The following is a 22,732-nucleotide window of genomic DNA, read 5'->3' on the forward strand; positions in this document are numbered from 1 at the left end:
CAGACATCTGATATTGTCCGCTTTGGGTCAAGCCCGCACAGATTTGTTTTTGGGTCACTCCCAAAAGGTCTCAAACTGATTAGGGGTTGGACATGATTATATACATCTTCCAACTTCCCTCAGACTCCCGTGAGATGAGTTTGTACGTAACAATTTCCATGTATGTATATCAACGTTACCTATGTATACAGTATACATTTAGCAATATTTTGATTGCACATGTTTTACAATTTTATATACATATATAGTTTCACATATTAAGTAGGGCATATTTTCAATATATGAGAAAATAAGATTATGTGTTTTGAGGAAAATTGAAATGCTTGTGTTATTTCCTCTATTTTTACATTATAGTGTATGCATTAGTATAAGCGTACGGTAATATAAAATGTTTTATACTCTAGTGTGCAATACACACAGATAAAACACGAGCAGCACTTTATTTATACACACACCAATATTACAATATGTTAATCCCAAGTAACTATAGGATTATAGCTGTAAGCCTACCTAAATAGTGTTTTCTTTGACGTACTAACATAAAAAGCTGTTAGGATAACACTGACACGAACAAATCTTTGTTGTAATTAAATACTATAACCCCTCATTATTGCAATTATGAACAATAATCACAATTAGGGGCCATAATAATTACTCATTCAATGGGTCCAAAATTCACATTGATTTTCATTTTGCTTTGAGAAAAAAGTAATCCAAATACCAAAATTAAGGGCTAGTTCGGTTGACCGTAATTGGTTTTGCATGTTTTAAAACCGGGTGGAATTAAATGTGGGTGGTCCCACCAACTGCCAAATGATTGTCGCTGTTTGGTGACTCTTAATTGAGCTTATGTGTGAATGAGAAACGCGTATATATGGGTTGACTATTTGTCCTCCTTCTTTTAGCAACTCCTCTAAGGGGTCGTTTGGTTATCAAGGTGGGTAAAGTTTATAAACCTGGTTACCTTTGGTGTATAATCTGTGCACGTCGTGACTAATTACCATTGGCTGTTTGGTTGAATAGAGGTCAAATTAAACACAAGGCCAATCTTATCGTTTGGTTTACCAGTTAACAATCCGAAGCAAAGTAACCAGAAAATTAAATATAGAGTAAAAGCCAAAATTGGTCCTGAACATATGCCCATTTTACGATTTTGGTCATAAACTTTATCATTTGAATTTTTGCATCCTGAACATTTCAACTCGGATCACAATTGGTCCTACACTAACAATTCCGTCAATTTTTAAACGGTTTTAACCCGATTTTGACCGATTTTGATGGTTTTAATAGTCTCAATCGGGTTAAAGCCGTTTAAAAATCGGTCAAAATCAGGTTAAAACCGTTTAAAAATTGACGGAATTGTTAGTGTATGACCAATTGTGATCCAAATTGAAATGTTCAGGACCAATTATGATCCGAGTTGAAATGTTCAAGATGTATTAAAACCATCTCCACGTTAGGTTAGATATAAACTTTTAATTAAAATTAAAATATAGTACAGTAGTTTTACTTATTACCACTGTATCCACACTATCCACACACGAGTGAATGGATTCAAGTTCAAATACTAATACTCACACCGTTCCATGTTAATAGAGTCATTTTTCTATTTTGGGAAGTTTAAAATTAATTGAGTCATTTCTATTTTTGATAAAAAATAATTCTTCTTTTTTACTTTATTCTCTCTTCATCTTTCTTACTTTACTCTCTCTTACTTTTTTTACCATCTATTTAACATATTATTCTTAAACTCCGTGCCGAAAAGAAATGTCTCTATTAACAAGGAACGGAGGGAGCACTACTTTTCATGTGCGTAGAAAAAAAAAAGTTTGCGCTAATTGAATAATTAGTTTACGAGAGTACCTTACTATTTTTCTTCTCCTGGGATATTTCAGATAAAATTGTGAAAGCGCGTTTATCTCCATAAGCATGATACGTTCAGAGGTGTAAAGTAGGATAGATGATACTCCACGTACATGACAATTACCGGCGGTTAATCTCTCTCTCGGCTAAAGGTTCCGTTTTTTCATTTCTAACAATATCTCATAAATAAAATAAGGAAAAAACATTTATGAAAAAAAATGCATGGAGTTAATTTGATTTTCATAAAATATTTATTTAAACAGCAGAAAACAGAGTGGGAGTGCGTGAACTGTGTGAAAAAAGTAGACATAATCTCTCCGGCCAATCTCCATTGGAGCTGAAGCGGGTGTTTAGAGGAAGAAATGGGTTGCACGCCCTCCAAACTCCACAACGAGGACACGGTGCGTCGCTGCAAGGACCGCCGCCGTCTCATGAAGGAGGCTGTCTACTCCCGCCACCACCTCGCCGCCGCCCACTCCGATTACTGCCGCTCCCTCCGCATGACCGGCTCCGCCCTCGTCGCCTTCGCCGCCGGCGAAGCCTTCTCCATTTCCGATAATGCTCCTCCCGTCCTCCTCCGCACTCCCACTCCCACCACCACTAACACTAACCCCCCTTCTCCTTCACCCTCTTTCCACCCACCTCCCCCGTCACCCCCAATGTCCACCGCCTCCTCCCGACACCGCAAACCTCCGCGGAGACGGAGACAGCCAATCAAACTACCCCACATTCTCTCCGACTCAAGCTTCTCTTCTTCCCCGCCTCCGAATCACAATTTCACCTACAATTCGAGACCAAATTCGACCTACTCGGCCACTCCTTCACAGACCTCTTCGATATGGGATTGGGAGAATCTCTATCCCCCGCCGTCGCCACCGGACTCCGAGTTCTTCGACCAGCTCAAGCCAAACGTAACTCCAGCAAACGAAAACGACGATTCATCCTCTTCCTCCTCCGATGATCATCATCCCTACATCGTCAACGACAAAGCTTCCAGGTTCACACCCAGCTCGAATCTGAATCCATTCGATGACCGAGAATCAAATCACTCGTCGCCTTCACGTCGCTCAGAAATCAATCAATCGAGAAAGTTCACGAAGAACAGCGGCGAGGAGACGGAGAGAGAGGAGGTCGAGTGCAGTGAGTGGGGCGATCACGATGACTACACCAGCTCGAGTGATGAGGGTGAAGAGGCGGATTTGAAGTCGAGATCCGATTTTGAAGTGAGAGATGAGGGGGCTGCTGATTCAGGGAGTGAGAGAGTGAAGGCGAAGAGCTCCAAGTATTGGAGTAAATTGGATAAGATTTCATCGGAGGATGATGGGAAGGAAGGTGCGAATTCGGAGACAAGGATTGTGGTGAGGCACAGAGATTTGGGGGAGATCGTCGCAGCTCTCGTGGAGTATTTCGACAAGGCTGCTTCCGCTGGCGAGCAGGTGACGGAGATGCTGGAGGCCGGGCGGGATCAGCTGGATCGAAGCTTTAAGCAGTTGAGAAGTGAGTATGGTTGATTGCTCTGTTTCTCATGCTATGTTTATGAGATTGAGTTGTGTTTCTTTAACTTATGACTGTGAATTTGATTGGATTTTTTATTTGGTGTTGTAGAGAGAGTGTATCATTCTAGTGGAATGTTGAGCAACTTGAGCTCTAGCTGGACTTCAAAGCCTCCGTTGACAGTTAAATACCGGTTCGAGCCAAGCTCAGTCGAGCTCTCCAGTGGCAATAAGAGCTTGTGTTCCACTCTGGAACGCCTCTTGGCTTGGGAGAAGAAACTCTACCAGGAAGTGAAGGTGTAATAAGCTTGTAAATCATGTCTACTTATTTCAGAATTTCAACTCTTATGTGTGTGATCACGATTGCAGGCTCGTGAAGCAGCGAAAATCGAGCATGAGAAGAAGCTATCTGCACTTCAGGGGCAGGAGTACCGCGGTGAAGAGGAGTCGAAATTGGACAAAACAAAGGCCTCAATAAAGAGGCTGCAATCTCTAATTGCGGTGACATCTCAGGCTGTTCAAACCACCTCTTTCGCCATTGTTGGACTACGGGATTCTGATCTGATCCCGCAGCTTGTGGAGCTTTGTCATGGGTGAACACTCTCCCACATCTATAATAGTATCAATCTTATGCACAACTTAGCATAGGTTAGCTAACTCAGTGAAGCATTTTGTTGTTAACTCACCCTCTTCTCAACTTGAACTACATGACAATACTTGTTGCTTTGGTTGTCTCTCGTTTATATGTTCTTCGAAGCATGATAGAATTGGAACTTGCTGGTATATGGAGTCTTTTTGCATTGATACAGTTTGTTTTCGAGCCTTTTGTGATACAGTGAAGTGTGAATTATACCATTAACATATTTGTTAGCATATCATATCAGTTAGGATGAGAAAACATAGGATCATAGTAGCCATTGATTCAAGAATCTTTTTTTATCTTCAATTGTATTGCTTCAAATAAGGTTAGAACTATTTATTTTGTTTGTACTCCTATAAACAAGGCTGTGAATCCTAAAACCAATTTTCATACATACAGATTCATGTACATGTGGACATCGATGAATCGGTTCCATGCCCTCCAGAATGACGTGGTGCAGCAAGTTCAGGGCCTCATCAACCGCGCAGGAAAAGTCGAGTCGACTTCTAACCTGCACCGGCAGGCCACTCGCGATCTTGAGTTGGCTGTATCAGGTTGGCACTCCAGCTTCTGCTGCCTGATAAAGTTCCAACGCCATTTTGTCCGTGCCCTTCATGGCTGGTTCAAACTGACCCTATTCCCCGTCCACGGTGAGCCCGCTAATGCCCTCTCCGAGGTTCTTGGTTTCTTCGACGAATGGAAGCTCGCCCTTGAACGCGTCCCCGACACAGTTGCTTCCGAGGCCATCATAAGCTTCAACAACGTGGTGCATTCGATACAGTTGAAGCAAACAGAGGAGGCGAAGATCAAGAAGCAAGCTGAAACCGCATCAAAGGAGCTCGAGAGAAAGGCCTCCACCATCAGAAACCTCGAGAAGAAGTACTATCACTCCTACTCCATGGTTGGCATTGGACCTCCCGACGCTAGGCCAGATAATGGGGAGATGCTAGACGCGAGAGACCCGCTGGCAGAGAAGAAAGCAGAGCTAGCTACATATCAGAGGCGAGTGGAAGATGAGATGAGCAAACACTCCAAGGCAGTGGAGGTGACCAGAGCAATGACATTGAATAATATCCAAACCGGGCTTCCCGGAGTTTTTCAAGCTATGACGAGCTTTTCTGCTCTGATGTCCGAAGCTCTCGACTCTGTGTGCACCCGCTCTTATGCCATTTAGTAGGGTAAGCAATCTGTTGGGATTAGATGAATGAGGCGTTGAGGATTAAGAACTTGGAGATTTCGAATCTTGAAGAGAATTTCCTTCTTGGAATATTGGAATGGAATTGTGTAAAAGCTACTGTACAAAGCTAACTAAAAGATTAGCTATTTAACAAACTAACGGCTAATTTTAATCCTACGGCTAGGATTAAATCTTGACTACCAACCAGATCTAATGGCTGTTAAAACGAGTTGTCATAGCAGCCGAGCTCTTCTTCATGTTTTGATCTTTCTCTCCAGATCACGGAGCTGCCGAGCTTGTTGCCGAACTGCCGAACTACCGAACTGCCGAACTTGCGAACTGGCGAACTTGCCGAACTTGCCGAACTCGGTGCGCGAACTGCCGAGCTATCACAATCTACCAACAAATTGCAACTGAGCAATTAATGTCTTCACAAATCTCCACCTTCATTGACCAGTTGGAATTGTGGCTCTCTGCAAGCCAACCAACTCCAAACAAAACTCAAATTTCTCTCTTGTCAACGGCTTTGTCAGCATATCCGCAGGGTTCTCCTTTGTATCCACCTTGAACAATCTGACCCTACCTTTCTCCACCTCTTCTCTCACAAAATGTAGCCGCACATCTATGTGCTTGCTACGTTCGTGGAATACCTGGTGCCTCGCTAAACACAATGCACCGTTGTTATCACACCCTATGGGAATGACTTGCTGCTTTACCCCAAAATCTGCAGCTATCCCTCTCAACCAAAAACTTTCTTTAACCGCAGACGTAAGGGCAATATACTCGGCCTCGGTTGTGGACAATGCCACCACATCTTGCAACATTGACTTCCAACTCACAGCCGAACCATACAAGGTGAAAATGTATCCGGACTGAGACCTCCTTGTATCAACATTGCCTGCGAAATCACTATCACAGAACCCCATCAACACCTCAGTCTCTTTTCCAGCATCAGCTTTGAACAAGATCCCAATATCTCCAGCTCCCTTGAGATATCTGAGTATCCATCTTAAAGCCAGCCAATGCTCCTTTCCATGGTTGCTCATGAATCTGCTTGTGCAGCTTATTGCTTGAGCCACATCTGGCCTGGTTCCAATCATTGCATACATAACACTCCCTACAATGTTTGCATACGGGATAGCTTCCATTTCCTGCCTTTCTTCCTCTGTCTTCGGTGATTGCTCCATTGATAGCCTGAAATGCTGTGCTAATGGAGTCTTTGTCAGTTTAGTATCCTCCATCCTAAACCTCTTGACGACTCTGGAAATATAGTCAGTTTGATTCAACCACAACTCTCCTTTCTGCCTGTTTCTGACTATATTCATACCCAGAATTCGTTTGGCTCCACCTAGGTCCTTCATATCAAATGCAGACCCCAGATCATCCTTCACATTCTGTACTTCTTGCTGCGAGGCTCCTGCCACCAACATATCATCCACGTACAGAAGTAAATAAGCAACAGTAACACCTTTCCTCTTCTTTATGTACACACACTCATCATACTTGGACCTCACAAACCCATTCTTGAGTACATGGTCATCAAATTTTTTATGCCATTGCCTACTAGCTTGCTTGAGACCATATATGCTCTTCTTGAGCAGACACACCTTGTCTTCCATCCCTGGCTTAATGAACCCCTCAGGCTGAGACATGTAGATAGTTTCCTCCAAGTCTCCATGCAAGAATGCTGTTCTTACATCCAATTGCTCGAGTTCCCAGTTCATTCTTGTCACCACAGCCAAGAGAATCCTAATTGATGTGTGCTTGACTACGGGTGAGAACACCTCATTGTAGTCCACCCCATATTCCTGAGTGAATCCTCTGGCTACCAACCTAGCCTTGAACCTTATTTGTTCATTACCAGCGGACTCAATCTTTTTCTTGAAAAGCCATTTGCAGCTGACTAATTTTCTGCCCTCCACCTTATCTACCAGGATCCAAGTCCCATTCTTGATGAGGGAATCTATCTCCTCAATCATAGCCTTTAACCATCTGTCTTTTTCTTTGCAATTCATGGCCTCTGCATAAGAGCCAGGCTCTGCAAAGTCTAATTCTTCAGCCACACAGAGAGCAAAGTACAACATCTCTGCATCTGCAAATCTGCTTGGTGGCCTTACATTCTGCCTTCTTGTCCTGTCTCTTGCTAGTTGATAATCTCTCAGGTTAGTTTCTCCAGCTACAGTTACTGGAGTATCTCCATCAGAGCCTTCAGATTCTGATGAGTCATCCATTCCCCCAACCTCAACACTAGCACCAGGCACAGAAGTTTCAGCATTCCCAGATGGCTTTTCGGTTTTCTTGAAGGGCAGCTCAGTCTCAGTGAACACCACATCTCTGCTCACAACTACCTTCTGCATTCCAGGCTCCAAGCACCAGAGTCTATAGCCTTTTACCCCAGATTGATAGCCCAACATCACACATCTTAAAGCTCTTGCATCTAACTTTGTTTGCTTCATATAGGCATATGCTTTACACCCAAAAATCTTGAGTTGTGAGTAATCTCCATAACTTCCATACCATCTCAAGTCCGGAGTGTCACTTTTAATGCTAGAGGAAGGGCATTTATTTATTAATTTGACAGCAGTGGACACAGCCTCTGCCCAAAACCTTTTCTCCATACCCGAGGTGAACAACATGCACCTTACCCTCTCCATAATAGTTCTATTAGCCCGCTCCGCTACACCATTCTGCTGGGGATTTAAGGGGACGGTTCTATGCCTCTTAATGCCCCTAGACTGACAAAAGGTCTCAAACTCTTTAGATAGGAACTCCAAACCATTGTCAGTCCTTAAGCACTTGACTGCACAGCCTTTCTCTTTCTCCACAATTAGGCACCACTCCCTAAACTTGGAGAAAGCCTCTGACTTCTCCTTTAGTATGTAAACCCACATCTTTCTAGAGTAGTCATCTATTACTGTCATGTAATATCTCCCTCCCCCAACAGATAGAACCGGAGAAGGCCCCCACAAGTCGCTGTGCACATAATCAAGTGGGGCAGTGGAGGTGTGTTTACCTTTCTGATATAAAAGCTTCTTGGCTTTGCTCAGGATGCATTCTTCACATGGTTTGCCGGATCTTTCTTCAGATCCTTCAATCACATCCCTTTTCATCAGTTCTTTAATGCTCCTATCAGCTGGATGCCCAAGCCTTAAATGCCAAAGCTCCATAGACCCTGACTTCACTGCATTTGCCTGAGCAGCATCTCTGACAGCAGATCCACATAGATAATACAAGCTGCCATTTCTTTTGCCTCTAAGCACCAAACTTCCACTTCTCCTGACTTCCATTGCCCCATTAACAGAACCAAAAGAGCAGCCCTTCTTTTCAAGGGACCCCAAAGATATCAGATTACGTTTTACTTCAGGTATGTATCTGACATTACTCAAGATCATAGTGGAGTTATCTTCAAGCTTGAATCGAACACTCCCAATTCCTTTAACCTGGCACACTTGGTTGTTGCCCAACACCACAGTCCCTTGTGCCCCTGAAATCTCTTCAAATAGCTCAACACTGGGACACATGTGAAAACTACATCCGGAATCAAGAATCCATGATCCTACTCCCGGCCATTCCATCACATTCAAGGCATGAGTGGTCTCTTGCTCCTCAACACAATCGGAGCTGGGCTTGGGGTTGTCACCTTCTTGGGCTTGCTTCCGCTTCCAAGCGAAGCAATCTTTCTTGAGATGCCCCGGCTTCTTGCACCAATGGCAAGAGCGTGTCTCTTTCTGGCCGCTCCCATTAAACTTGGGGGCTTCCTTGTCCTTCTTGAATCCCCTTTTTCCCTTGAACTTTTTGATAGTCAAGCTCTCGGGGACTACCTGAGTTCCTTGGTCCCCATTCTTCTGCAATTCCTTTGATCTGAGGGCCGACTGAACCTGTAGCAAAGTCACAGTCCCCTCCCTTCCAAACAGAATTGCATCCCGCATCTGATCGTATGTTTTAGGCAGGGCATTCAATAGGAGTATGGCCTTATCCTCTTCCCCGATGGTGACGTCGATGTTCTCAAGATCATCGATTGCCTTTCCGAAATCTTCCAATTGCTCCAAAATATTATTCTCCTCACTAAAGCGGTATGAATACAACCGCTGCTTCATAAAAAGTCGATTGGCAAGGGATTTTGTCATGTACAACTCCTCGCACTTCTCAAGAATTCCGATCGCCGTAGTCTCCTTTGAAACTTCTCGCAAGACCTTGTCTCCGAGAGATAACACTACCACGCTATGCGCTTTAGCAAGTACCTCAGCTCGCTTCTGTTTTGATCTCTCATCGAGAACTACTTCCGGATCATCTTTGTTGAGTGCATCCGCCAACCCTTGCTGGATTAGCAACGCCTTGATCTTCATTCTCCACAAACCGAAATCATTTTTTCCGGTAAACTTTTCTGCTTCAAATCGCGAAGCCATTGAAATCGATTTTAGGGCTTGATCGATTCACCACTGGAGCTTTCCTTCTGGACGCCTCTCCGATTCCCACAGACGGCGCCACTTGTTGGGATTAGATGAATGAGGCGTTGAGGATTAAGAACTTGGAGATTTCGAATCTTGAAGAGAATTTCCTTCTTGGAATATTGGAATGGAATTGTGTAAAAGCTACTGTACAAAGCTAACTAAAAGATTAGCTATTTAACAAACTAACGGCTAATTTTAATCCTACGGCTAGGATTAAATCTTGACTACCAACCAGATCTAATGGCTGTTAAAACGAGTTGTCATAGCAGCCGAGCTCTTCTTCATGTTTTGATCTTTCTCTCCAGATCACGGAGCTGCCGAGCTTGTTGCCGAACTGCCGAACTACCGAACTGCCGAACTTGCGAACTGGCGAACTTGCCGAACTCGGTGCGCGAACTGCCGAGCTATCACAATCTACCAACAAATTGCAACTGAGCAATTAATGTCTTCACACAATCTAAATGGAAGTTGTGAGGTTGTTCATTCTTCTCCCTTTTGACTTTTGAGGCAAGTTGGAGAGCTTTTTTGGTGGTGGCTTGGATTTTTTGATAGTTTTTGTCAGCTTTGTTCTTTGATTACCAAATGCTGGTATAAGAATATCTCTGTACAGAAAACTGCTTCTGTATTCACTTTTTTTAGGTGATAAATAAAGTGATCACCTGAAATATGTGTTATTATCGTATTTTTCCTTATCTTACCAAACGATGGTATTTTCAGTTATGGTGTAACGAGAATGTGATGAACGGTGACAAGTATTCATTCTGGAAAATAGTAATTACAATGAAAAAGGAAATTAAAGTTGAAAATTTGTTTATTCCAACGCCCATTTATTCTCATCTCTAACCACAGCTTCTTCTTCTGCAGTAAAATCGTTTTTGATGCGGAAGGTTTGGCGTATTTCTTCAGGAGTCTTTCCGGCTATTGTATCTCTTATAGCTTCAGTCATCAGATCCAGAAGCCCTTCAATATTCAAGAAATTTGCCGCCTGAATCAATCAAATACTCCCTCAGTTCCGCGGTAGTTGGGTCATTTTGTTTTCTGCCGTCGTTTTGAAAAAAATGATAATAAATAGTTAGAATGGAGAGAGAGTAAAGTAAGTAATATCATAAGGTAAATAAGAGTCTTTTTCTCCACTCTATTTTTTTCTAAAACGAGGGCAGAAAATGAAATGACTCAACTACCGCGAAACGGATAGAGTACTAATAATTAAACAAATTTAAACGATGATACTTTTAGATTAGAGAATCTCGATTGCAATACCAATACTGAGGGATGAAATTTGTAGTAAACTAGATCTCATAATAAACAATTAAAAAGTTATAATAATTGCAAACAACATGCTCTTATCATCGATCATATTCTTCACGTACTTGGAATTGAAATGAACAAAAAATCCATGGGTCGGGAGCGTGGTATTCGCAGTAATCGAGCAGCTTCGCCAGTGTATCCGAATCAACTTTAGGCAGCGGGATTCCACCGTCGACGATGCAACCGTCTTCAATTAAATTCTTCACAGTTAGCGAGAGCATGGCGACGGCCTCATCTACTTCGACCTTCTTGCCGTCATTGCTGATCAAAACAACTTTCTTAGCTGAGGAAGATGACGCCATATAATGCAGAAACCAAAAGAGAGTATACACAAGTAGAGAAGGCTGGAGAGATGTGAGGTAGCGTAGTGTACTTATACAGATTGTTATGATTTCAAAGTTGTTGGAATTATAAATTTATATTTATTAATTAAATACAATTAACTAACTAATGTAATAACTATCTATAATTTTGAAATTACATTAATATTTGCTGAATATGTTATTAATAAGGACATAATAGAAGTAATATAATTTATATTACTTTAATTTTATTACTATTCTTAATTCATATCATAATAATGCCAATAATAATAGTGGTATGATTAATACTACAATTATAGTTATTTATTATTCTCTCTGTTCCTGAAAAAGCAGTAGTACTACATTTTTTTTGGTTATGCTCGAGTTTTAATACTTGGTATAACAAGAGAGAAAAAAAAGAAAGCGTAATAAAAGTAGTGTTAGTAGAGTGTGAGACCTCATATTATTAGTACTAATATAGTTGGATTTCTAAAATGTTTAGTTCTTTAATAGATTAATTAATCATTAATCATTATGTCCAGCCTCTTCAATAACCATGGTTGTGTAAGTTGTAACGAGAATGTGATATGAAAGGTGACAAACTACGTTCTTAAAAGTGTAGCTGCATGTAATAAAACTTGAGGAAATGTGCTTGAAAAATAGTACTACTACCACTACTAAAAATAATCACCAAAAAGCAAATTAAACTTGAAAACTAGTTTATTCAAAAGCCCATTTATTCTCCTTTCTAACAGCAGCTTCCCCTTCTGCAGTAAAATCGTTTTTTATGAAGAAGGTTTCACGTATTTCTTCAGGAGTTTTTCCGGTAATCATATCAGTTATTGCTTGACACGTCAGATCCAGAAGCTCTTTAATTATTCCACCTAAAAAATCAAATCAATTCAATTCAATTCAATTCAATTCAATAATTAAACAAATTTAATCGATGAACTACGAAGAATGAACTAAATCAGAAAACAATTTAGATTAGAGAATTTCGATTAATAAGTTCTAATGATTGCAAATTTGCAATAACAATAATCAATGAGCAGAAAAGTTTCAAAGCTCTTAATTGCAAGTATTTACCGTTTAAATCATAATACGAGAGAAAATTACCAGAATCATATCAAACAACAAGCTTTTATATCATTCTCTAAAAAGTAAGGTAGTTTAGGGTTCAATTTATGAAATTATATTTCGTGGCAAATGGACTCAGTAGCCAAACAGCCCCCAATAGCGCCGACTTCGAAGCCATCGAGTTTCTATAAATAGCCCCTTCAACCCCCGATTCTCTTCTTTATGTTTCAAAGCCGCCTTCTCCTTCAGAGATGAGCGCAGCGTGAAAAAAATGCACCAGTTTTCAAAAACCCCAAAAAACCAATTACTTAACTGAAACCGTGGAAATCTTGATTGTACTGAATAACCATATTTGTTTCTAATTTTAGATTTTTTTAACTAGCATCACAAATCACAATCGAAAACCCTAGGATACAATCTCCGGTGTCGCAATGGATCTGCGCTTCCCCTTCTCGCCGGCAGAGGTCGCGAAAGTCCGCCTTGTCCAGTTCGGCATACTCAGCCCCGATGAGATTGTAATTCCCACCTATTCCAGTGTTTTGAGCTTTCAGTTTCAGTTTTAAGTGTGCGTTATTGAGTTGGAATCGGTTAGTGACGGAATCCTGTTTTATTGTGTGTTTTGTAGAGACAAATGTCGGTTGTGCATATAGAGCACAGCGAGACGACGGAAAGAGGCAAGCCGAAGATCGGTGGTTTGAGCGACCCGCGTTTGGGGACGATTGATCGGAAGATGAAGTGCGAGACTTGTATGGCCAACATGGCTGACTGTCCCGGTCATTTTGGTCACCTTGAGCTCGCAAAACCTATGTTTCACATTGGGTTCATGAAGATTGTGCTCAGTATTCTCCGCAGTGTCTGCTTCAATTGCTCCAAGATTTTAGCTGACGAGGTATTATACATTGCCCGAGTAGCTAGATTGAAGTTTATGGATGGTGGGGCGCCTTCTGTTTAACTAGTAGTACGAATTTGTATACTATATTTCCAGGCCTGAGTAGCATACTGTGACTTTTTTACGATTGGTGTAGCATATGCTGGAGTAGCGGAAAATGATAGTTTCATGTATATACTCGGATACTAGTATGTCAGACTTCGGTCTTATTCATGTTCATCCTGAACCATCCCACTGAGCAGATGGCCTCGTTCCTCAACTGTAACATACTTATTCCTTTTGAAATTGAAAGGATAGTAAGACTTCTGCATGGTAATAATCCAATTTTAGGCTGTCTTCCATAGCTGTGTTACTTTTATAGAGATGCATATTAGTAAACTAGAAGCTGTTTGAGGCATTTTATGATCTAGATGCATCTCCTAGTCCCTAGGCCAGGAGCCTTGCTGTCTGTAAAAGTGTAATTTTTGGTAGTGCCTGAATATTGTACTTCTCAGTTCTCATGGCTACAAAATTACTCGCAACTATCATTTTCTTTTGCAATATATTTTTAACCCTCTTTAATCTTTCTAGGAGGAACCAAAGTTCAAGCAAGCAATGAGAATTAGAAACCCTAAAAATAGGTTAAAGAAGATATTAGATGCCTGCAAAAACAAATCCAAATGTGAAGGAGGTGATGAGATTGATGTACGAGATCAAGATTCTGATGAACCTGTGAAGAAGTCTCGGGGTGGATGTGGTGCTCAGCAGCCAAAGATTTCTATAGATGGGATGAAGATGGTTGCTGAATACAAGGCTCAGAAGAAGAAAAGTGATGATCAGGATCAGATGCCTGAACCTGTTGAAAGGAAACAACAACTCTCTGCGGAGAAGGTATCATGTATCATAAATCTCCAGAGAATGGGGAAATTCAAACTTTTATCCTAACCTGAATAATTTAATAGGATGATTCATGAGTTAATCCCAACAATCTCTATTTCTTTTTTGTTTCAGGTGCTTAGCATATTGAAGAGAATTACTGATGAAGATTGTCAGTTGTTGGGCTTGAATCCAAAATATGCTCGCCCTGACTGGATGATTCTTCAAGTTCTTCCAATCCCTCCTCCTCCAGTTAGGCCTTCTGTGATGATGGATACTTCTTCCCGGAGCGAGGCATGTCTTCTCCTTTATATCTATGCAATTTCATGGGACTTAGATTTACCCTAATTGGTAGACTTCTTTAGCGTTCCTATGGGTCAGTTCAGTGTGTCAGGTTCTGCTCAATGAAAACAGATCAAGTCAATTATTTGCAAGGTGCCTCAGATTGCTGCTTTTAACTTGCAGGAGAATCTAATGTTTGAGTCAATTTATGCAGGATGATTTAACTCATCAACTGGCCATGATCATTAGGCACAATGAGAATTTAAAGAGGCAGGAGCGGAATGGGGCTCCTGCACACATCATCTCAGAGTTTGCACAGTTGCTGCAGTTTCATGTGGCTACATACTTTGACAATGATTTACCTGGTCAACCAAGAGTATGGTTTTTTTTTTCAGTATATTGAGACTGTGGATGCAGGTCGTAGAACACCATTTATCTAACGAGTGAAGTATCTCTATATACTTCAGGCTACCCAAAGATCTGGCAGACCCATTAAATCAATATGTAGTAGGCTCAAGGCAAAAGAAGGTAGGATAAGAGGCAACTTGATGGGTAAGCGGGTAGATTTTTCGGCTCGGACTGTGATCACACCTGACCCAACAATCAACATTGATCAGCTGGGTGTACCTTGGAGTATTGCCTTAAATCTTACATATCCTGAAACTGTAACTCCATATAATATTGAAAGGTTATCATTCTGGCCATATTTCTTGATATTGATCATTCTATACTTTTTGGTAATTCTTTATAACCAGATCTTGACATTGAAAATAGATTGAAAGAGCTTGTGGAATATGGACCCCATCCTCCCCCTGGTAAAACTGGTGCAAAATATATTATTAGGGATGATGGACAGAGGCTTGATCTCCGGTACTTGAAAAAGAGCAGTGATCAGCATCTGGAACTTGGATACAAGGTGAGACCCCCAGCTATATAATTGAGAATGATCAAGCAGTGGATTCCTTTTGACACCTGATTTTTTTTATTTGATGGTATAGGTTGAGCGACACTTAAATGATGGAGACTTTGTCCTGTTCAATCGGCAACCGAGTCTCCATAAAATGTCCATTATGGGCCACAGAATCAAGATTATGCCTTATTCAACTTTCCGCTTAAATTTGTCTGTCACTTCACCCTACAATGCTGATTTTGATGGAGATGAAATGAATATGCACGTGCCTCAGTCATTTGAAACTAGAGCCGAAGTTTTGGAACTAATGATGGTTCCAAAATGCATTGTGTCACCTCAAGCCAATCGACCTGTAATGGGAATTGTGCAGGATTCACTATTAGGATGTCGTAAAATTACTAAGAGAGATACATTTATTGAGAAGGTAGCATCTGATATTCTTTTATGTGAATTTTAGGTAAATGTACTGTCTATATTCAGTCTGAAATCCCTGTCTATGTGCAGGATGTTTTTATGAATATCCTAATGTGGTGGGAGGATTTCGATGGCAAAGTACCTGCTCCAACAATTCTGAAACCTAAGCCTCTTTGGACTGGGAAACAAGTATTTAATTTAATCATACCAAGACAGATAAATCTATTAAGGTATTCAGCATGGCATCAAGAAACTGAAAAGGGATTTATTACTCCGGGAGATACTCAAGTACGTATAGAGAAAGGGGAGTTACTTTCAGGCACTCTATGCAAGAAAACACTTGGGTCATCTAGTGGAAGTCTCATACATGTTATTTGGTACGTTTTTTCTGGAATATCTTAGCACTATACTATCATTTCAGTATTTGATGGGTTTTAAAATTGAAGCTATTGTTTCTCAAACACACCTGCCCAACTTATCAATATGTATGAATTGGGGTCCACATACTGAAGATTCAAGTAGCATACTGTCAATATGGGGAGAGTTGGGTTGGGTCAAATGGTGGTCATCAACATGTTTTGTTCAACTCTAAATTTAAGAGCAAATACATAACTTTCACTTTTATCGTCTTAAAATTCATGATATATTAACTTGGTCCATTGCACTAGGGTCAAAGGGGACAACGGCCAAATGCATGTAAAGAAGTTAAAGGAAGCTGGTGTCTACTTTTTTTATATCCGATCTCACAATATGTTGATTGAAGAAGTAATGCTTTGTTTCCAAAAGAACTTCCTTGAGTTTCCAATAGGATCCCCTTTTCTCTTTTCAACACCAAAAAAAGTCTCATTTGGGGACTAAAATACATGCTTTTCAATAGCAGGCAATAGACTCTATCCGTCTCCATGCTTGCAGTCTCGTAGATGAAAGAAAAATAAATGTCTTTGTCAAGAAATTGTTCCTTAATCCCTTTGGAAATGGTTGAAAAGAGGGCAGTTAATTTTCTCCAAAAGTTTAAAACTACAAGAGGATCTGGTTGGTGAATTCTGTAGTTCCCTAACAATTCAGCTTTTGTATACGCCAATCTTCTTCCACTTTTATTAGCTCTTCCGTGTTGAATATTATAGCATGTGACATCAAAACATATGACATAGTCCATGAAATCATGAGTCCATAATAATGGAGTTAAAGCACATGAAAGATTCTTTTTTCTTATTTATGTGTTTAATAAAGTATACTGATCTCAGGGAAGAAGTTGGTCCAGATGCTGCACGGAAATTTTTGGGACATACACAATGGCTTGTCAATTATTGGCTTTTGCAGAATGCTTTTAGCATGGGAATTGGTGATACCATTGCTGATCATGATACAATGACAAAGATCTCTGAAACTATTAACACAGCTAAGAATGAGGTGAATGAGCTTATCAGGGCTGCACAAGAAAAGCAATTGGAGGCTGAGCCAGGAAGAACAATGATGGAATCGTTTGAGAACAGAGTTAACCAGGTTTGTTGAAACATGTGATTTCCTTGCTGCAGCCTGATGAATCCTGATATATGTTTTGTGCCTTCAGGTGTTGAATAAGGCTCGTGATGATGCTGGAAGCAGTGCTCAGAAGAGCTTGGCAGAAAGTAACAACCTCAAAGCTATGGTCACTGCAGGATCTAAGGGAAGTTTCATCAATATTTCTCAGATGACCGCGTGTGTTGGCCAACAGAATGTTGAAGGCAAGCGGATTCCTTTTGGTTTTGTGGATCGCACACTTCCACACTTCACTAAAGATGATTATGGTCCAGAGAGTCGTGGTTTTGTGGAGAACTCATATCTCCGAGGGCTGTCTCCTCAAGAGTTCTTTTTCCATGCCATGGGTGGTAGGGAAGGTCTCATTGACACTGCAGTGAAAACTTCTGAGACTGGATATATTCAGAGGCGACTGGTGAAGGCTATGGAAGATATCATGGTTAAGTATGATGGTACTGTTAGAAATTCCTTAGGTGATGTCATTCAGTTTCTGTATGGGGAAGATGGTATGGATGCAGTTTGGATTGAATCGCAACCTTTGGAATCACTGAAGTTGAAGAAATTGGATTTCAGTGACATGTACAAATATGAGATTGATCACCCAAATTGGAATCCTAATTATATGTTGCCTGAAGCTGTGGAAGATCTGAAAACGATTCGCGAAATCCGCAGTGTGTTTGATGCAGAGGTTCAGAAACTTGAAGCTGATAGGTATCTACTTGGAACAGAGATTGCCACAACTGGTGACAATTCTTGGCCCCTCCCTGTTAACATCAAGAGGCTTGTTTTGAATGCACAGAAGACCTTTAGAGTTGATTTCCGGAGACCCTCTGATATTCATCCAATGGAGATTGTAGAAGCTGTTGATAAGTTGCAAGAAAGGCTTAAGGTGGTTGTTGGTGATGATTATCTGAGTTTGGAAGCACAGAAGAATGCTACTCTTTTCTTCAACATATTGCTTCGTAGTGCTTTAGCAAGCAAAAGGGTACTGAAGGAGTACAGACTTACCCGTGAAGCTTTTGACTGGGTAATTGGCGAGATAGAATCTCGTTTTCTTCAGTCACTTGTTGCTGCTGGAGAAATGATAGGATGTGTTGCTGCACAATCCATTGGTGAACCTGCCACACAGATGACTCTCAATACATTTCACTATGCTGGTGTGAGTGCTAAGAATGTTACTTTAGGTGTACCAAGGTTGAGGGAGATTATTAATGTTGCTAAGAAAATTAAAACACCCTCTCTCTCGGTATACCTGAAGCCTGGTGTAAGCAAAACCAAGGAGAAGGCCAAAAATGTCCAGTGCGCCCTGGAGTATACAACTTTGCGGAGTGTAACACAAGCAACAGAGGTATGGTACGATCCAGATCCTACGAGCACTATTATTGAGGAAGATGTTGAATTTGTGAAGTCTTACTATGAGATGCCAGATGAAGTGATTGACCCTGACAAAGTCTCTCCGTGGTTGCTTCGCATAGAGTTAAACAGAGAAATGATGGTGGATAAGAAACTCAGCATGGCTGATATTGCAGAGAAGATTACTGCCGAATTTGATGATGATCTGTCGTGCATATTTAATGATGATAATGCTGAAAAGCTTATCCTTCGTATTCGTATTATGAATGAGGAAGCCCCTAAGGGTGAGTTAAATGATGAATCGGCTGAGGATGATGTTTTCCTGAAAAAGATTGAGGGTAACATGCTCACAGAAATGGCTCTTCGAGGAATACCGGATATCAATAAGGTGTTCATAAAGAATGGCAAGGTGAATAAGTTTGATGAAAACGAAGGTTTTAAGGCTGAGAATGAATGGATGCTTGACACAGAAGGTGTTAATCTTTTAGCTGTCATTTGCCATGAAGATGTAGATGCAAGTAGGACAACAAGCAATCACTTGATTGAAGTTATTGAAGTTCTTGGCATTGAGGCAGTTCGCAAAGCATTGCTCGATGAGCTGCGTGTTGTCATATCGTTTGATGGGTCTTATGTTAACTATAGACATTTGGCAATATTGTGTGATACCATGACATATCGTGGTCACTTGATGGCTATCACTCGTCATGGTATTAATCGCAATGATACTGGCCCCATGATGAGATGTTCCTTTGAAGAAACAGTGGACATTCTACTTGATGCTGCTGTGTATGCAGAAACTGATTACCTCAGGGGTGTCACTGAGAATATCATGTTAGGTCAGCTTGCACCTATTGGCACAGGTGATTGTGCCTTGTATATGAACGAAGAGATGCTAAAACAAGCTATTGAGATCCCTTTGCCCAGTTATATGGAAGGTGGTCTGGAGTTTGGCATGACTCCTGGCCGTTCGCCTATATCAGGGACCCCATATCATGATGGCATGATGTCACCAAATTATATGCTGAGTCCAAATCTTCGATTATCACCTGTTTCAGATGCTCAGTTTTCTCCATATGTGGGTGGGATGGCATTTTCTCCCACGTCATCTCCAGGGTACAGCCCGTCATCTCCAGGATACAGCCCATCATCTCCTGGATACAGCCCTACTTCCCCTGGTTACAGCCCTACTTCCCCTGGTTACAGCCCTACTTCCCCAACATATAGTCCTAGTTCTCCTGGATATAGCCCTACAAGCCCTGCATATTCTCCCACCAGCCCATCTTATTCGCCAACATCCCCTTCCTACAGCCCTACATCTCCCAGCTACAGCCCAACTTCTCCGAGCTATAGCCCAACTTCTCCGAGCTACAGCCCAACTTCTCCAGCATACAGCCCAACGTCACCTGCGTACAGCCCAACGTCTCCAGCTTACAGCCCCACCTCACCCTCGTACAGCCCCACATCACCGTCTTACAGCCCCACCTCACCCTCGTACAGCCCTACCTCACCCTCGTACAGCCCTACCTCACCCTCGTACAGCCCCACCTCACCCTCGTACAGCCCCACCTCACCTTCATATAGCCCTACCTCACCTGCCTACAGCCCAACTTCACCTGGATACAGCCCCACCTCACCAACCTACAGTCCGACCTCACCAAGTTACAATCCTTCAGCAAGGTACAGCCCTTCACAAGCATATTCACCGACAAGTCCAAAAATCACACCTTCAAGTCCATACAGTCCATCTTCTCCAAGTTACAGGTAACTTCTGATAAACCTTATTTAAATGTTTGCTCTTCAAGATTGCTAACAAATATAGGCTTGGCTAAATGTATTAGACAATGCTTCTATCCTGGATTGTCCACATGAGAAACTGGGTAAATTGTTACCTCGAATTTATTTGGTGTGGTGCCTTAGTAGAAAAGTGAGTTTTCTTTGGAGGATAAATCATAATCACTAGTAACTGGCTTTTCAGTATTCTCATGGGATCATATTCTTGCTAGAACAACTCAATAGTTAATTATGATGGTTGATTACGCAGGTTGACCCACCCCTGCTTTATTTTGTTCTCTTTTGTTTTATTTTCCTGACAATAGTGGGATGTATTCTAAATTAGTGAAACTCTCTTTCAAATGCTACCGTAATTTAGTGAAATTTGAACTCTCTTTCAAATGCTACCGTAATTTAGCCAAATTTGATTTGTGGCCTGACAATCTATATTTTTTTGTTTTGCAGCCCTACATCGCCATCATATTCTCCTTCTAGTCCAAGTTACAGTCCAAGCAGGTATATTCATCATTGCTTACTTTGTTCCATCCCGTTTTCAGCATACTTAACCATGTTGGTACAGATTGCTTTCTGTGTGTGTACTGTTCACATTACTAGTGTAAATGAACTAACAAATGGAAGGTGGAATTAAATGGGACACCCTAATCCAATTATTACAGGATGGTAATTACTGGATTAGCCTTGACACCAAATCATAAAAGAGATCCAGTCTGGCTTCCAACATAACACCAATTCAACTGTTTTACATGAATACTACCTCCGTCCCATAATAGGAGTCCACATTTGACTCAGCATGGATTTTAAGATATGTAAAGAAAAGTGGGTTGAAAAAGTTAGTGGAGTATGGATCCCACTTTTATATAGTATATTAGTTTTATAATGAAATGTGAGTGAAATGAGTTAGTGAAATGTGGGGATTGCTTACCATTTATAGTAAAAGTGAAAATGGACTCTTATTATGGGACAGACTAAAATGGCAAAAGTGGACTCTTATTGTGGGACGGAGGTAGTATATCCCTTTGTTTGGCATCCAAAAGAACCCTATGTATACCAACTACCAAAAACGTATATCGTCGGAGTATGTTGGTGGATCTTAGTACTGTTCTTGACTTCTTGTTTATGATTGATTCATAGGAGTCAATTATTTATAACTAACCTTCTTCCTCAACATGTTATCTTTACATGACTGATACTGTTACTATTATATAAACATTGTTAGTACATTAAAGCACTTCACAATTAGCTCCAGGCTTCTGGTGAATACTTTTGCCACAAGCATAAACCTACACTGCAATATTGTTTACAGAATGAACTTTCCTACTAACTGGTGAAATGTGATTTTTTAGCCCATACAGTTCAGGAGGAAATGCTGGCTATAGTCCAAGCTCTCCACAGTATAGGTGAGTGTCTAAATAATCACTGTAAGATTCAATTCTATTTGAACTTATTGGAGTCTGTTGTGCTCATACGATTTTTCTTTGTTTGGCTTGTCTCCAGCCCCAGCGGTGGATACTCCCCCAGTGCGCCAGGGTACTCCCCATCATCTGCCAGCCAATTCTCTACCCAAATGGATGACAAAGATAACAAGAGTGTGAAGGATGACAAGGGCAATCAATAAATTGCAGTAAGGTTTCTTGACCTTGTGAATTCTTGATCCTACAAGTTTTTTTTTGGTTATAGGAGATATTATCCAAGAGCATATGAATGCCATTTTGCCGAGTTGCAGGCCATTACCACTTGGATATTTGACATTTATGATTTCGGATTCATCTCTACTTGTATATCTAAGATTCATTGTCTTGGTGAATCTCTTACTTTGAGTACATAATTGTGTTAACAGACAGCTAAGAATCTATAATCAGCTTCATTTGTCGCAGGTATTTTGGCATTTCTCTAGCATCGTGTCTCCAAGTTTGCTGGTTCAAGTATGTATGTATGTATGAGCCAAATATGTTTGGTGATCGCCCGCTCTGATAGCGAGATTGATTGCTACAGTTACTTATTTAGCTCTGCTGTAATTGTAAGAGAAACAAATGTTCAAATTTGAATCTTTAGTGGATCTATCTGTGATTTTATTGGGAACACTTTTCCTACAGAATCAGTAGAAACATTATTTTAGGAGAATCATCCTTAAATTTAGGTTGCACGTAAAGCATTTATTTTAACTAAATTCATTGTACTGGAAGCTGTGATATGTGGCTTCTCAACTAATCCCAAGTCGATTTGGGTTTGCAACTTGTTTGTTTCAGCGGATCAAGTTTGAAACCGTGGTCTTGCCAGGATCGATATGTCACTGTTGAATGAATACTGTTTAAAACTTAGCCTTTGGATTTGCATAGTTTTTGGTATCTTTTGGCTTATTTCCGGCATGGAGAATTTGGGATTGGTTATTTCTGGCACGGCGAATGTGAT

The 22,732-nt window shown here is 40.9% G+C and overlaps 3 protein-coding genes across 4 annotated transcripts; 2 read left to right on the forward strand and 1 right to left on the reverse strand.

Annotated features, from left to right (window-relative positions):
* Positions 1-2,124: 2,124 nt before the first annotated feature.
* Positions 2,125-5,581, forward strand: LOC121752022 (nitrate regulatory gene2 protein-like). 2 transcript variants are annotated; one of them, XM_042146903.1, is made up of 5 exons: positions 2,125-3,360; positions 3,469-3,653; positions 3,726-3,949; positions 4,396-5,174; positions 5,452-5,581. In XM_042146903.1, the coding sequence occupies exons 1-4, from the start codon at positions 2,226-2,228 to the stop codon at positions 5,168-5,170; spliced, it is 2,319 nt and encodes a 772-aa protein (XP_042002837.1). In that variant the 5' UTR covers positions 2,125-2,225; the 3' UTR covers positions 5,171-5,174; positions 5,452-5,581. The 2 variants fall into 2 exon arrangements, with proteins under 2 accessions (XP_042002837.1, XP_042002831.1); XM_042146897.1 differs by lacking the exon at positions 5,452-5,581 and having other exon boundaries at positions 4,396-5,286.
* A 4,854-nt stretch (positions 5,582-10,435) lies between these two features.
* On the reverse strand, positions 10,436-11,234 carry LOC121790675 (SKP1-like protein 1A). The gene is made up of 2 exons (XM_042188842.1): positions 10,995-11,234; positions 10,436-10,609 (listed from the first exon to the last, which is right to left on the reverse strand). Exons 1-2 carry the CDS (start codon positions 11,232-11,234, stop codon positions 10,436-10,438), a joined length of 414 nt encoding a protein of 137 aa, XP_042044776.1.
* Positions 11,235-12,521: 1,287 nt separating this feature from the next.
* Positions 12,522-22,402, forward strand: LOC121752037 (DNA-directed RNA polymerase II subunit RPB1-like). Its single transcript, XM_042146915.1, has 15 exons — positions 12,522-12,826; positions 12,937-13,200; positions 13,771-14,070; positions 14,191-14,349; positions 14,552-14,713; positions 14,805-15,025; positions 15,112-15,253; positions 15,336-15,671; positions 15,752-16,038; positions 16,906-17,164; positions 17,232-20,293; positions 20,768-20,818; positions 21,667-21,720; positions 21,818-21,944; positions 22,198-22,402. The coding sequence occupies exons 1-14, from the start codon at positions 12,743-12,745 to the stop codon at positions 21,936-21,938; spliced, it is 5,502 nt and encodes a 1,833-aa protein (XP_042002849.1). The 5' UTR covers positions 12,522-12,742; the 3' UTR covers positions 21,939-21,944; positions 22,198-22,402.
* The last annotated feature ends 330 nt before the right edge of the window (positions 22,403-22,732 follow it).

This window comes from Salvia splendens, chromosome 1, assembly GCF_004379255.2.
Source record: "Salvia splendens isolate huo1 chromosome 1, SspV2, whole genome shotgun sequence".
NCBI classification, from domain to species: domain Eukaryota; kingdom Viridiplantae; phylum Streptophyta; class Magnoliopsida; order Lamiales; family Lamiaceae; genus Salvia; species Salvia splendens.

Coding starts and splice junctions, on each gene's coding strand:
- LOC121752022 (XM_042146903.1), top strand. CDS start 2,226: ATGGGTTGCACGCCCTCCAAACTCCACAACGAGGACACGGTGCGTCGC. Junction 3,361..3,468: donor AAGCTTTAAGCAGTTGAGAA/GTGAGTATGGTT, acceptor TTGGTGTTGTAG/AGAGAGTGTATCATTCTAGT. Junction 3,654..3,725: donor AACTCTACCAGGAAGTGAAG/GTGTAATAAGCT, acceptor TCACGATTGCAG/GCTCGTGAAGCAGCGAAAAT.
- LOC121790675 (XM_042188842.1), bottom strand. CDS start 11,234: ATGGCGTCATCTTCCTCAGCTAAGAAAGTTGTTTTGATCAGCAATGAC. Junction 10,610..10,994: donor TTTGTTCATTTCAATTCCAA/GTACGTGAAGAA, acceptor TGATTGATTCAG/GCGGCAAATTTCTTGAATAT.
- LOC121752037 (XM_042146915.1), top strand. CDS start 12,743: ATGGATCTGCGCTTCCCCTTCTCGCCGGCAGAGGTCGCGAAAGTCCGC. Junction 15,026..15,111: donor ACTCCATATAATATTGAAAG/GTTATCATTCTG, acceptor CATTGAAAATAG/ATTGAAAGAGCTTGTGGAAT. Junction 16,039..16,905: donor AGTCTCATACATGTTATTTG/GTACGTTTTTTC, acceptor TACTGATCTCAG/GGAAGAAGTTGGTCCAGATG.